At 41.4% G+C, this 15,336-nt stretch overlaps 1 protein-coding gene across 1 annotated transcript in view; it reads left to right on the top strand.

Moving 5' to 3' along the window:
* JADE3 (jade family PHD finger 3) overlaps positions 1-15,336 on the top strand; it is a gene marked incomplete at its 5' end in the record, with an annotated part of 20,398 nt that overhangs the window by 2,054 nt on the left and 3,008 nt on the right. The window contains 5 exons of the mRNA XM_010144569.1: positions 44-234; positions 3,360-3,571; positions 6,163-6,330; positions 11,769-11,885; positions 12,224-12,697. Of these exons, the coding sequence (XP_010142871.1) occupies positions 44-234; positions 3,360-3,571; positions 6,163-6,330; positions 11,769-11,885; positions 12,224-12,697 (1,162 nt within the window). The remainder of the gene's footprint in view (positions 1-43; positions 235-3,359; positions 3,572-6,162; positions 6,331-11,768; positions 11,886-12,223; positions 12,698-15,336) is intronic.

Genomic DNA, 15,336 nt, shown 5'->3' with positions numbered 1-15,336 from the left:
TACCTTTCTTTTTTTTTTTTTTTTTTTTTTACTTTCACTCTAGAGTTGTAGCAGAAAAGGTGAAAGAAGTACTGTATACTCGACCCAGGAAATATATCCACTGTTCCAGCCAAGAGCCCACAGAACCAGGTTACATCAACATTTTGGAATTGGCAGAATCTATGTGTCGTTATGACTTGGATGATATGGACATCTTTTGGCTTCAGGAGCTAAATGAAGAGCTTACAGAAATGGGTAATTTCACAAAGCATTCTAATTTTGAAACCAGCAGTTAATTTCTGCTGTCTGAGTTGTAGTCTGCTGTGTGAGATCTCTTGAAGATCGCTGAATGAGAATTTAATGGAAACAATAAGTAGAACAGGAGGTAAAAATGTTTAAAATAATGACTTGCTCAATCTGTTAATGTTTTGTGTTTTGTCTGTTGTGCCTAAAAACTTCTTCACATCCAAAACCATGTGCAACTTCTGCAGACTAAGGCAGGAGAGGAAAACTCCAAACCAGGTGGAATTAATTTTAGGACTTCAAGAGTTAAAATTTTTATGTAATAAAAGCAGATGTATCCATTCCTTAAACTTGAACGTATTATTGCTACAAATTCATCATTCTGAGGAGTTTGCATGCTGGGTTCATAACAGAGTAATTAAGTTTCACTATTCTAGCCCATTTAAAATCAGGTAAAGTAAACTTTCTTTTTTCCATACAAATTGTGGGTATAGAGAGCTATGGGGGAGAATGAGCTATGGAAAATAATTTTGGGATTATCACTGGAATAACTGAATTGTGCCAGCCTGTGTGGCTGGCATTCTTCCATGAGTGATTGCAGGTCCTTGAGGAAGGACAGGTGGTCAAAACAGGGAAATATTTGGTATATTCTGGATTTGATGTCCTTAAACAAGGAAGAACCTATAGGGATGTGTTCATTGATGGCAACATTGGATGTGTTAGCTATGAAATGGTGCTGACTCAGATCCTGAGGAAAGAAAGTTGCCTTCTGGTCCCGGACTGCCAGTGAGCAGATTTCTACTTATCTGGAGGCCTGGTAGGTGGGATCTGGGAGGCCCCTCTGAAGAGTGGAACTGCTGAAGAGAGCTAGCATGTCTTTAAGGACGGTTCTTTTCCAAGCGCAGCAAAGATCTATCCAGACATTCAGAAAAACAAGCAGATGTGTTAAGAGACTGACTTGGTGAATAAGGGAACTCATGACTGAGCAACAGTGCCAAAGCTTGTATCTAAGAGATGGAAGCAAGGACAAGCTTCCCAGGCATACAGGTATGCTGTTAGCGAAACCAGAGCTTTTCTTGGGGAGCTGGTCTCCATCCATGGATGTCTGCAACATCTGACTAGACATGACTCTTGACCAACAACCATGTCTGGATTCGCTGTTGGTTCTGCTCGGAGCCAGGCTGGAGCACTGGCTGGATGAGGCTGGAGCACTCCGAAGGTCCCTTCCCACCTGAATGATTCTGTAATTTTTTTTTTTCGGGGAGTAAGAAAATATCCAGACATTGGAGAAGAACAGTTCAATAGCAGAAGATGCTTTGTATCAGCAGTCATTTATCTTTTCCATCTCCCTGTTTATTGGTTGCAACAAGGAATCCAAATTAGTATCCATATTCTTGTGCATAGTCCAGCAGTTAGAATGTTAGAGTCTGATATTAATGTTACATGAATATCCCACCTGTTGAAGGTCTCGAGTAAATAGTGAAGTATGGGTAGCAGCAGCATTTTTGACTGAGGATTTTGAGAGGTTGCAGTCTGGATATTTCTTGTAGCTGTGAACGTGGTAGTGTTTCTTAGTGTACCTCTTCAAGCTGTAAGCTGAGGTCCAGCCTCATAGCAAATACTTTACTTCTGAAGTGATTCTGCTTATACTAAGTTTTATTAGTGGTAAGTGTATGTAGCATGTTGTCAAGGGTTAGGGCTGGGATGGGCTCTAGATGAATGACAGATGGTCTCTATTAACCGCTCTCCCTTCCCAAAGGGGAAGAGAAAGAGAATAAGGGAGAGACACTTATGGATTGGAAACATAAAACTGCTTCAATGAAAACAATAATAATAAAATGAAATATATACCAAACCCAACCCATGGCAATTACTTCATTGTCACCACTGGTGCTCTAGAGCAGGCACTGGGGAGAGTGCAGTTCCATACTGGACTCTCGGGCAGATGAAAACCAAATTCTGGAGCTGGATTCAAGAATGCACATACTGGGATTGAAGGCAGAATGGACAGAGTCCTCCTCAGACGTTGGCAATTGATCCTTGTGATCCCTCAGCTTTTACCAAATATGATGTCTATGGGATGGAGTACCTTGTTGGTCAGTGTCCGCTTCTTCCCATAGATACAGTCTCTAACTTAATGACCCCCACCATGGTACATAGGATTTAGCAGTGACCTTGGTCTTGACAGCACAAAGTATTAGCAAGAGCCTTTCTGCTCACCAACCCCTGGTAGTGACTGTAAACATCAAGCGTTATCACTCCTAGAAAATACGCCCTTAACTTCAGAGGGTGCAGCCACTTAGCAGAGACTGAGCTGAAAAGTGAAATCACTGAACAGAATGAGTTCTGTTCTAACTCAGACCAGGATACATGTGCAGTGTTCAAGTGAATGTAATAATAAAATGAAATATATACCAAACCCAACCCATGGCAATTACTTCATTGTCACCACTGGTGCTCTAGAGCAGGCACTGGGGAGAGTGCAGTTCCATACTGGACTCTCGGGCAGATGAAAACCAAATTCTGGAGCTGGATTCAAGAATGCACATACTGGGATTGAAGGCAGAATGGACAGAGTCCTCCTCAGACGTTGGCAATTGATCCTTGTGATCCCTCAGCTTTTACCAAATATGATGTCTATGGGATGGAGTACCTTGTTGGTCAGTGTCCGCTTCTTCCCATAGATACAGTCTCTAACTTAATGACCCCCACCATGGTACATAGGATTTAGCAGTGACCTTGGTCTTGACAGCACAAAGTATTAGCAAGAGCCTTTCTGCTCACCAACCCCTGGTAGTGACTGTAAACATCAAGCGTTATCACTCCTAGAAAATACGCCCTTAACTTCAGAGGGTGCAGCCACTTAGCAGAGACTGAGCTGAAAAGTGAAATCACTGAACAGAATGAGTTCTGTTCTAACTCAGACCAGGATACATGTGCAGTGTTCAAGTGAATGGACAGTATGAATTGCCAATAGTGTGTATTTTATCGTTTATTTTTAGTGTGTTTGATGGGAGAGAAGACACTGTGCCTCCTGCTTTAGTTGCTAGAAGTTGTCCTTCGCTCTCCCAGCATCTCTGACTCAGTCAGAAGCACCTGACTGCCCTCTAATTCCCCTTCCCAATTCTTTGTTGCAGGATGCGGGCCACTGGATGAAAACACAATGGAAAAGACAATTGAAGTGCTGGAACGGCACTGTCATGAGAACATGAATCACGCTATTGAGACTGAAGAAGGATTGGGTATTGAATATGATGAAGACGTCATCTGTGATGTGTGCCGGTCCCCTGACAGTGAAGATGGGAATGACATGGTGTTTTGTGACAAGTGTAATATCTGTGTCCATCAGGTTAGTGTCTGCAAAAATGTTGATGCTGTCCTGTGGTCTTGGCAAGTGTGGAATTTGAACTGGTATTAAATGTTAATTGGAGGGCTTTGTCATTTTGTAGGTATGAAGGGTGGTGCAATACTAAGTTGAATTTTTGTACCCTGACAGTTACAGTGGATTAAACGCCTAGCATGATAAATTTGTGGACATCTACAGTCTAACAGGTACCCAAAGTGTGTTCTTGGGACTAGCAAGTACTTCCTCTATGACCGTAAAAAAACTTGCTCCCCTATTACTAAATCTGCTTTTGAAGATAAACAGGGCAGGAAATGTTGGCTTGCCTGTTTGTGAAGAATCTCACAATCATTTCAGAGCTAGGATTTTTCCTCTTTGACTTACTAATTATTGGCTAGACATGAGCTGTCCAAATTTAGCCATTTGAAACCACGCACAGGCACTTTAACAGACTGATCTTTTTTAGAAGGCATAAGCACCTGCAATGACTTGCGCTCTCAGTCTGGATGTCACTCACATTTATAGCATTTCAGATGGAGCCAAGACTACACTGACTGAGCTCAACATAGGCAGAGGTGTCCTTATAATCAAAAAAGGGATGTGAATCCTGTGGTTTCTATACATCCTGTTCTGGAAGGGTGTTTTGCTGTAAATTGAAAAGAGACTAAGAAGGTTTATTTAAAAACATATTTTTGTACCGACTGCAAGTAATACTCAGAATATGAATCTAGCTGAAAAAGGACCTGTCATCTCCCTGCTCACAGTGAACTGGCTCTCTGCCCAGCCACTTTCTTGATCTGATTCACTGTGTGAAGCAGGCACGTGAGCCTGAGTGCCAGTAATGTGGCCAGTGACAGGAATACGGCTGGCAGCTGGGCTGCCTGCTTCAGATCCTGCTTGTGCCTGGTCAAAAGTAATGATGAACTTGCAGTTGTAGGCTCATGGTTGCCTGCTGATGGCCTGCTGCCTCCTTCCTCCTGACCTTTCTCTGGTCATGCTGGACCAGCCTGAAACAAACTGGAGAGCATGTCTGGGCTAGAGCTAATCCTAACAGCAGCAGCAACAACAAAACAATTATTCTGTTTTTAATCTGGATCAGCCCTGATTCACCAGGTAGCCTCAGGTCTGTTTGTCATCACGCAGTTTGGAGGTGGGTGGGAGGAAGAGTGTGAGAGATTTCCTCTTTCACAGTGCCTTCTCGTGCCAGCTCAAACATGTTATGAAATTACTGGTCTAGTAGTTCGGGCTTTCTTCTTTCATTAGTTGGATTAAATTTGAAAACAGTTTCAGGACATTTTTAACGACTTAATTGTGATCTTAGGTGTAATGACTCTTCTGCATTAGTACTAAAAGAATGCTGGTAGGAATGTGCCACATAAGAGGGGGGAAAGAATCACTTGCAAAATTTAGATTACAGCCCCCCCTGTTGGGTTTTTACAACAGTCATCACGTCAAAATAGTGTGTAGATTAGTCAGTCTTGGCATTTCTTAATGCAGCATTTAATTCAGGGAAGTCCCCATCTCTACAGGCCTGACATAAATGTGCAATGTTTTAGGATGTTGCTTCATATTAAATACTGAGATCTTATAATCAGAAGGCTGGGAAGACAAGTGTGGGAATTTCTTATTAGATATGAATCTGAAAGACTGGCTACAGCTAATGATCCTGTTCTGTTGAGCCTTTCAGTATCACTGTTCCCAGAGACAGTGTTAGGAATGGTGAGATTTCCACTGAAAGCCACCCTTTTGATAAAGCTTTTATTTGGAGGAGTGCAGTTAGAACTTGGTGGCAGCCAATGATTTCAGCTACACTCGGCTTTAATATGCATGTATACGTGTACAGCAGAATGTATCCGGACACACATGTAGTTAGCCATTAAGAACTACTAAGAATTTGAATCAGAAAGCAGACTAATTTCTTTTCTTTTCTTTTTCCTTTTTGTTTCTTATTCTCAAACCTAGCAGAACTTAAGATATGTCTCATTTTCTGAGAGGCTATGTCCAATACTCAGGAAATAGGCATAAAACCCAGCACTTCATAATTTCAGTATATGCCATAATTTTTGTTGCAATATCATATAAATATTTAAAGTACCAAACAATTCACAGAACTGTAACCACAAAGGTAATTTGATGCAGCATTCAGTCAAACGGCTCATATCCTTTTATTTCTAGATACGATTATGATGAAGTGTAAAGTTATTAGTGGTAGGAAATTGTAGTTTTAAAAAGATTAAATGCAGATGCTAATTTAAAGAAATGTCTATATTTTTTGCTTCAGAAATTTAAAAGTCACTAAAAGGAAAGACAGAGGTTCTTAACATCAGTGGTATTGTGCAATCACAGTGGGTACGTTTTACACTATAAACAAATAATACCAGCACACGTTTTAAAAAGAAAACAGCATAAAAAGCCTTTGCTTTAGAGGCTGTTTATCTCCGATTGCTTGACTCATGTGAAGGTAAAGAAATTAGAGAGGGATTAAATAAAGTCCAGACTGTGCCTTTAGTATTTGAAAACTTTGGTCTATATAAATATTAATGCTTGAGGGTGAAATAATCTCTGTGCAATGATCCCAATACCTGCTTTCCTCCAAGGCATGCTATGGAATCTTGAAAGTACCTGAAGGGAGCTGGCTGTGTCGCACCTGTGTCCTGGGAATACATCCTCAATGCCTCCTGTGTCCCAAAAGAGGGGGTGCCATGAAAGCTACCAGGACAGGGACCAAGTGGGCACACGTGAGCTGTGCTCTCTGGATTCCAGAGGTAAAACTTAATTTCTGCCGTTTTCTTTTGGATCATAGACTCACCTGTGTCCTCCCCTGCTCATTCCCTCCTCTGTCTCTTTATGTTCTCATGATTTAACAACAGACTTTATTCTGATGAGTCTGTGCAGTCTGTGAGGAGTGGGAGGGTCTCCAGCTTATGTTCCATTAATTAATTAATTGTCGCCTCCATTTACTCAGCAGTCACTTCTTGGTGTCATTATGGCATTTGAGAGACCTGCTAGAATGGGTTACTGATGTAAGCTAGTGTTCGCTGTACAACTGCAGCTTCATTGTCTGTCTTATTTTATGATGAATTTGTGTGTTCAGCTAGGTGTATAAATGCATGCATATGTCTGCTTTTGCATTATTTGTGTAGGGTGGACTCCAAGATTTAAACTATATTTTTTTTCTGAATGGTGAGGAGGTGAGGCTTTTTATTTTCAGTGTTATGTATAAAGGTGCTTTTGATCTGTGCATACATATATAGAGTTTAATAATGAAGCTTTACACTTCTTCTTCTATTTTGAATCAAGGTTAGCATCACATTGTAATTCCGCAAATTAGGATGTTCACTTGTGTGTAGGTGGGGTTTGAGTTTAATTTTGTACTTGAGATATTTCTGTTTTCTTTCTGGTAAGATCCACAGATCCATTACAGTGGGTGGTTTAATGTGAGGCAGTAGCCAGATCTGTTGGTACTATGACATCAGGGGGATGGACGCCTTGTTTTCTGAACCTTCTGCTCCCAAGCACAGCCAAGCATCACATTTGCAAAACTTTGAGGAAAATGTTAAAGATTCTGGATATTTTTTTAACATAGCAACCAGATGCAATGTGTAATTCCTAACTCTCTCAGGCATATGTCTGGTTTTCAAGGAGGTTATCTTTGCAGATAGCAAAGATAAGGTCTTCCAGGCCTGCTTGTAGTTCCTGGCATCTCTTCCATCTTTAAGAAGAGAGGAGTTGAGGGGGAAAAAAAGCCAAAAGAGGTATTTTAAAATTAAGGGGGGGGGGGAGGAGGGAAAGAATATATATACACACACACATATATAAAAAAAATCTCCTGACTTCTGTGTTTATGAAGTGTCTTGGCTGGAACCTCTCCTGGCTCTGAGCAGACCGGTTCTCCTAAGAGGTCCTTTCTGTATGTGGCTGCCTTGATGTTCTCAGCAGCAAAAGAGGAACCCCCAGGTCTGGGAAGCAGGTGATGGCAGGGCAGGGAGCACATGCTGCTCACCTACCTCCCTTAAGCCGAGGGAGAAAAGCTGTCAGGTGAGCAACCAGGTGGGAGAGCTTGAATCTGACTGCTCCCACAGCCCATTTGGTGGCTCCGGGCCTCGGGAACCTCCTCCCCTCCACACCAATACCAAGTGTGTTGAGCATAGCAAGGAGGTGACGCTTGCCAGTAGGGGCGGGAAATGCCTCTTGGATCTGTTCTCTCTCTCTCTCTCTTGCTGTCCTGCATTGTCACTTGTAAAACAATCCAGTCACCATTGAAGCCAGAGAGACCTTTGGGGATCTCTGCTAAAATGGTAGGTCAGTTCCTGTCTGGAGAATCATTGTGGCTTTACATGCTGCAGGGAACAAGAAAGACCCAGAGTTTGAAGACCTGGGGATGAATACTTCAGGGGATAATGTGTATTCTTGTATACCTATTTTTCTTCTGCCCGAGACAGTAGCACACTGGAACTCCCCCAAAAGAGACAGATGAATTATAAGGTTGCTGCTATTTCTCTTGTGGTCCTAACAACTTGAAGCAAGGCAGAATGCAGAGAGCAGTGGGGCCATAAACCTGTCTGTACCTTGTGGTAAAAGGTTCGGAGAGGGACTTCATGAGTTACCAGGTATAGACTAGCATTGTTGCAGGCAATTGCATCAGGTATTTTCCTTCATTAATTCATTCAGCACTGTCTTAAATTATTTTTTCTTCCTGTCCTTCCTTGTGAGCTAGTGTTGTTGAAAGACTTTCTAGACCCTCGCTTGACTGATTGGGACACTTCAAGGTTTTTCCTTGCCAAAGTCTACTCATTGTTGGTTTATATCCTTCTGTTCTTCTGCCTTTATTGTCTTTTAGTGTAAATGTATAGTCTTTTTTATGTCTTCTTAAAAGGAATTATTTTTTTAAAAAAGTTTAAAGAAAGGAAACCCTGAGACCAGAAAACTTATACCGAGTGTTTTGAAATTCAAGGTCCTTCTCTACCTTAGATAACTCATTACGGTTGCATCCTCCTTCAATCATTGTGGTGTTAGCTGAAACAAAGTTATTTTTCCTTGCTACAGAGCTGGAACAATATCCAATGACTATCTTCAGCCGCTGTTGTGAATGGCTGTGCGCCTACCTTTGGGCTGCCCTTGCCAGCCACTGATGCAAATCATTGTGCACTTGTATAGCTGTTGGTGGCAGGTTAGCAGAGGACAGCAAGGTGACAATCGAGATGGCACCTCATGTGCATAACAGTCACAGAGAAGAGGCTTTGACAGCCCAGTGTCTTCACTCTCTTAAAACTTCTTCAGAGCACAGCAGTCAAAACGTAACCTGATAGAAGCTGAAGAAATTACAGAGAAAACAGCTACACGTTACAGCAGATGGATCATTTCTACCCCGAGAGGGGAGGTTTTGGAGAACGAAAAGGTTGGCCTCTCCGCTCTTTGGATCCCTTGTGAGCAGCGAAATTCAGACAGACTTTGCCTTGACTCCACTCTTGGAATATCAGAAACGTGCAGGCGGCATGAGGCCAGTATAAATAAATCACACCTGACTCTGTCAGGCGGCATGAGGCCAGTATAAATAAATCACACCTGACTCTGTAACCGCCTCTTTGTGCTTTTACAAAGTGGAATAATGTAAACAGGCAGCGTTACAAGCTGAATGGATGCTATTTCCAACATAAATGTTTCCTGACCTTACGAGTTGCCTCTGGGGAAGAGCAGGGAGAGCATTAAAAGGGGCAGAGAGGGACAAAGAGATGATCTCTGTCAATTCCTAGCTCCTGCTGGGAAGCACAGTGGAAAGCTGGTACTGCTTAGTCATCAGAGAAATTCAGTGAAGATTCTGGCTTGTTTTTGAAAGGAATATAGACAATCTCACGACTTGATACAATGCCTTAATTTCCAAAGGAAGTCTTGCCTCTTTGTGTAGTGGTAACTGGGACAAGGATTGTGGTAAATCTATATAACGTTACTTCAGAAATACCTGTGCAACTTGTAGCCAACTCTGTTTTGAGCAAGGTCAGATTATGTTGATGTAAGGCTCTTTCATTTTGGGAGCAAAAAAACCATTTGATGATATTCCAGAGTGCTCGATGTGATTTTGTGGCATCTTTCAAGATTTTCAGGAGCTGCTTTGTCACTTTCCCACCAATTTATAGGAAGGCCACAACAAATTAAATTGTTTGTCATATCTACCTGATGAGGGCATCACGTATTGCCTGCCTATTCTCCTTTTCTGATAAAACCTGGAACTCCTCTGATGCATCTCACTAGCTTCCTAATGAAGTCTTCTGGAAATGCTATACAGCAGGTTGATCTTGGTATATTCCCAAGATGCAGTTTGCAGCTGGGGGATCAGAGGGTGAACTACTTCACAAATGTAATTATTTGAGTCAATTTATGTCATTAATTCCTGAATTGCTGATCAACTTTTTAAAATGTGAAAATGATTAACCAAGTTATCCCTTGCAAAACTGTCTTTTCCACCTGCTTAAATGATCCTTAGAGCAATGCAATGAGAAGGAGACAGTAGCAAAAAAATACTCAGTTTGAGCATAGCAACTCTGACTCTTGACCTTGGTGAACTTAACACTGCTATCTTTGGGTAAGTCTACTGCACAGGGGAGAGGTCTGCTGAAGCAAAGCCTTTCCTCTTCAGGGCTTAAGCAGGTTTTAAAATAAGTGCATCAAGTGATTGTTGATGTACTTCCAAAGAGAGGTTAGGAAATTCAGCTTAGTCTATGAGCTTTTTGTAAAGTCAACAGTTTAATTATCACATGTTAAACTAATTCTTGTAACCTGGATTTCCCTAAGAGAGTCTTACTGTGGAGTTAATCTATGAAAATTACTGCATCATCATGCTCTTAAAGTTTTCTAGAAAAAAAATTGTTCTAATTTCAGCCTTAACCGCACTCTTAAGAAATCAGCTTTATTCTGGCCTCAGCATGCCACAAAGCATGACACAGGGACTTCCTTTCTTTGAATTCTTAGATCTGACCCCTTTGAGAAAAGGTCCCTATCCCACCACTGGAAATGCAGGTCTGCTCTGTTCAGGAGAACTGTTACTAGAAAGCGTGGAGATCTTCCTAGCTAGAATTGGTATTGTATTTTTTCTTCAGGCAGGTAATCCTCCAAAGTACACAACTGCTTAATTCAAAATATCCTGTGTAAGCATCAAATCCAAGCTTTTGGAGACTGGCATTCTTGGGACAGAACAGTTATCTCAGCAAAATTCTCTGCCTTGTGCCGTTCTCATACTGGCCCAGTTCTGCATGTCAGTCATTCAGAGTTGGCCAACCTTCTTTTTCTTGGATAAATTCTATCTGTCTGGAGTGGCAGATTATGGAGGACAGTTCTTGTTTCCCAGCATAGACAACAGACAGCTGAGAAATTTCTATCACAATGGATATGTGGACATTATAACAAAGAATAGGAAAAGGTATCCTGGGCTTATCTGAATTTCTTTCTTTCTTTCTTTCTTTCTTTTAATATTAATATCCATAATCTGTTCTACCAGAGACAAATGATTCATCCAGACTTAAGTATGTGAAAACTGACACAGGAGAATATGCCATGCTTTGCAGTAAGAGAAGTTTGTTGTATTCTTTCTCAAATTATCTTTGATACAACGTGTAGTTAGGAACGTGTGTCAGTACCACCTCTTGCATTGGTAGCCCTCAGTGGAGAGGCAGAGCTGGAAAGCAAGGCTTTCCGTGGCTACTGACTGATAGATCTGGTTCTGCCCCAAACTGTGAGCTGGCAGAAATACCTATTGTAGCAGATCTGTGGATCTTAAAGAAGGAACTTTTCAGGTGAGTAAGTGTTCCTATTTTGTTCTGAGTAGCTTGTTTTTTGGTACTTTTAAAGTTAGACCTGTTAAAGCAGCACAAGAGAAAACAAACCAAACAAAAAAAAAACCCAAAACAAAATGGAAAGGAAATAACCTTAAGCATTACTTACTGCAGTCTCTCAACTGGTTCGTAACAAGGTGTTTTGCAGATGCCTCATGTTTTGAAGAAATGCAACTTTTAGCTACCAGGTTAAAGTAGTAGTATTCTGCACCATTGTTTCCATGTGGGATCTTTTAGGGACCCTTGCTGAGAAGTGTGAGCTCATGGAGATCTTGCAGAGAGATAAACGCGTGGTCATATTTCTTCTTTCGATGTGAATGGAGAGCTTGTTTTTATTGCCTTGATAACTGCTTTCCATGCTGTTCTTTTGTTTACAGGTTAGTATTGCTTGCCCAGAAAGGATGGAGCCAATCACAAAGGTATCTCACATTCCACCAAGTCGATGGGCTCTAGTGTGTAGTTTATGCAAACTGAAAACTGGTGCTTGCATTCAGGTACGTGTTTGTCCTGTGCTGAGTCTGTGTGAGAGTTAGTTCACTAGCACAGAGATTTAAGAGTCTGAGTTGCTTTTGTTTGAATAAGGCTGAGATGCATAAGGATAGCTGCTATGCCAGTCAGAGATGGATAGAAAGGTCTTTCTGTTGAACACTGCTCACAAACGAGAACATACTACATGGGGTGATACCAACTTCAAAGAGATCAGCAGATGTTCTGAAGAATGAATAGCAAATGTTTCCATAGGGATGGACTTTCATGTAATTAAGATAATTATGTCCTTTTTATTCTGGCTTGTTGTTGTTGTTACTGATTATTTGGTTTATTTTGTCTGTAGTGTTCTGTGAAAAGCTGCATCACTGCCTTTCATGTCACCTGTGCCTTTGAGCATAGCTTAGAGATGAAAACTATTCTGGATGATGGGGATGAGGTCAAGTTCAAGTCATACTGTCTAAAGCACAGCAAGAACAAGCAGAACTCGCTGCCTGATGTTGATGAGCACCCCAAAAGCGTGTCAGACCAGAAGCAAACAGAAAGTGAGAAAACCAGTTTACGAGCCCAAAAACTCCGGGAGCTGGAAGAAGAGTTTTACTCACTAGTTAAAGTGGAGGATGTTGCAGCAGAACTGGGCCTTCCTAAACTTGCTGTAGACTTCATCTACAATTACTGGAAATTGAAAAGAAAAAGTAACTTTAACAAACCATTGTTTCCTCCCAAGGAGGATGAAGAAAATGGCTTGGTGCAGCCAAAAGAAGATAGTATTCATACTCGCATGAGGATGTTCATGCATTTGAGGCAGGACCTGGAGAGGGTAAGAATTTAACTCGTAAAGTTTACTATTTGCAGGTGAGCAAGGTCTTTGTGGATGAAAGTGGGAATGGGGGAAGCACAAGGAGATGATTTAAAAAATAATAATTAAAAAAAATTAAAGTAAGGCTTTTCAACTTCAGTTTCTTGGTATGCTGCACTGTCTGCTGCAGGGACTTTCAGGAGCTGTCCCTTCTCAGTCCAGTGAGAAATCCAATGTAACAAGAGTGCTTCCTGGCTTGCTTAGAGCTTATCCCTTTATGTGTGTTTTAAGATGCATGTTTCTCTGCACAATGAACATATTTGCTAATTGACTCTTTTATTTCAGCTTCAATTGAGCGAATGTTTAAAAAAATTGAGGAAGTTTATTTGACCCATCTGTAGTGGTTGCTACTGATTGATACAATAACAGAAAATGTTACTTTTATTTAACAAGGGAGTGCAAACGGTGGAGGAATGGGGCAGGCTTAACAGGTTCTTATCTTCCACCTTTTGTCATAGGATGGAGGGACTCTTTGCTTTGTAATTCAGAAGGCATTTTATTGTGGTTATCATAGAATGGTAAATACTAGCCAATTCTGGATTTGGAAAAATCCATTTGCGTAGGTCAAGCAATAAGTATTCTTTGGTGAGGGTGCATTAAGCTTTTGGAGAATCCTCAAAATATATTAAAGCAAAGCTTCTCACCCTCACGGTTTGAAAGCAAGTAGGCAAAGTCCTAGATGGTTAACTTCCATGGCGACTTTCTGGCTGCATGCATACTGCAGAATGCTGGCCTGTACTCATAGCACTTCACATGACATCTGATTCAAGAGCATTACTCTCTTCCTCACCAGTGTACTGGTGTCAGCTAGTCTCAGGTAGCAGGCAGGCTGAATCACTCATCACCACTTGACCTAGGTGCTTTCACTGCGTGTAGCTGCTGTAGGTGCTAGGGTTGGTTATGGTCTGAAAATAACCCACTGAGTCTACCACTGCTTGTGGCTTTGCTGAGGAGGAAGAAAAGGAAATTATCTTTTTATCAACGGCTAGCTGGACTCTTACCAATTGCCAGCTAGCTGGTGATTTGGGAGGATGGAATCCAATAGCAAAATTCAGAGCAGGAATTTATTAGGAAGGCATTTTTCTGGCAGCTTTTAGGGGACGAACCTGGGCTTGTTACTACTCTGAGGCTGTCCATTAGGTTGTCGTGTTGGCTAGGGATCACCTGTGGTTTTCAAATACTTAGAGATAGACAGTGAATGTAAAAAAGGTAACAAAATAACGTAGATGTGCAAGCGTGATTTGGAGACACTGGAGGGGAGAGGAGAATGAAAAGCAGAAGAGAGAAAGTAGTGTAATAAAAGGCAAAACAATACTGGGAAGATGAGAACAAGAAAATACAGGGAGATGAGTGTTGGAGCCAAGATTTGCACTTGGAAGTGTAACTGTTGTCTTGAATCTAGTCATCATCAATCCTTAATAATGTATCCTTATTTAAAAAAAATTTAAAACCTGCAACATGCTTCAAATGGAGGCTTGGAATTTTGGGGTGTTTTTTCTTTCAAGAGACCATTTTGAGCTGTTCTTTTTGTTTAATGATTGTTTGTTTGCATCAAGTTTTGTTGAAATTTATGTACTTGTTCTGAGTGGAGGTAATTCATAGTTTGAAATGTCTGCCTCAAAGTTCCTGAACTTCTTGTGCCACAAGACTTTCTACTCAGTTTTATCTTAGGATGAATATAAATTTGGGAATCTTGGAATTTCCTTTCTGGGAGTTGAATGCTGGGGAAAGTGCGTTTGGCAAATATCTTTCAGCCAGACTCTACTCTGTTTCTGTGTTCTGAAACCTCTAAGTTTTTTATCAAGAACTTTCAGTCCTTTTGTTCTCATAATGTCAGGTGGAAATGTTGCTATTAACTCAAACAAATAGTGCAAACAGAATTATGTGGAACTGAATCGCAGAATCGTAGGATGGTTTCGGCTTGAAGGGATCTTAGAAGATTATTTAGTCCAACCTTTTCACACACCATGGCCAGGAACATCTTTAACTAGACGAGGTTGCTCAAAGCCCCATCCAGCCTGACCTGGAACACTGCCAGGGACGGAGCATCCCCAGCTTCTCTGGGCAACCTGTTCCAGTATCTTTGTCACCTTCGCTGTAAAAGTGTCTTCCTTATGTCCAATCTAAACCTACCCTCCTTCAGTTTGAAACTGTTGCCCCTTGTCCTGTCACTCCAGGCCCAGGATATGGTTGCCATTCTGGGCTGCAAGCGCACATAGCCAGCTCATGTCCAGTTTTTTGTGCAGCAGTACACCCAAGTCCCTCTCCCCAGGGCTGCTCTCAATCTTTTTATCCCCCAGCCTGTATGGATACCGGGGGTTGGCCCAACCCAGGTACAGGACCTTGCACTTGGCCTGTTGAACCTCATAGTCAGTGCAATGGAGTTGGAAAAGAAACTGCTAAATGGGTTAGACAAAATGTGTATGTTGCAAACCAGAGTGTTCTTCTAGAGATTGTCTGCATGTTAGTTTTTATCCAGACAAGGCTGGCTTTCTTGGGTAGCTTTGTAAAAAGTATTACTTTAAAAAGTTGCAATAATTCTAGGGAAAGCAAATATAGTTAAGCTGTTAAAAATGTTTCTAGGAAACAGCTTTGTAGGG

This window comes from Buceros rhinoceros, unplaced genomic scaffold (assembly GCF_000710305.1).
Source record: "Buceros rhinoceros silvestris isolate BGI_N320 unplaced genomic scaffold, ASM71030v1 scaffold14791, whole genome shotgun sequence".
NCBI lineage: Eukaryota > Metazoa > Chordata > Aves > Bucerotiformes > Bucerotidae > Buceros > Buceros rhinoceros.
Note: the sequence above shows the minus strand (reverse complement) of the source record. Positions and strands in the feature narration are given on the sequence as shown.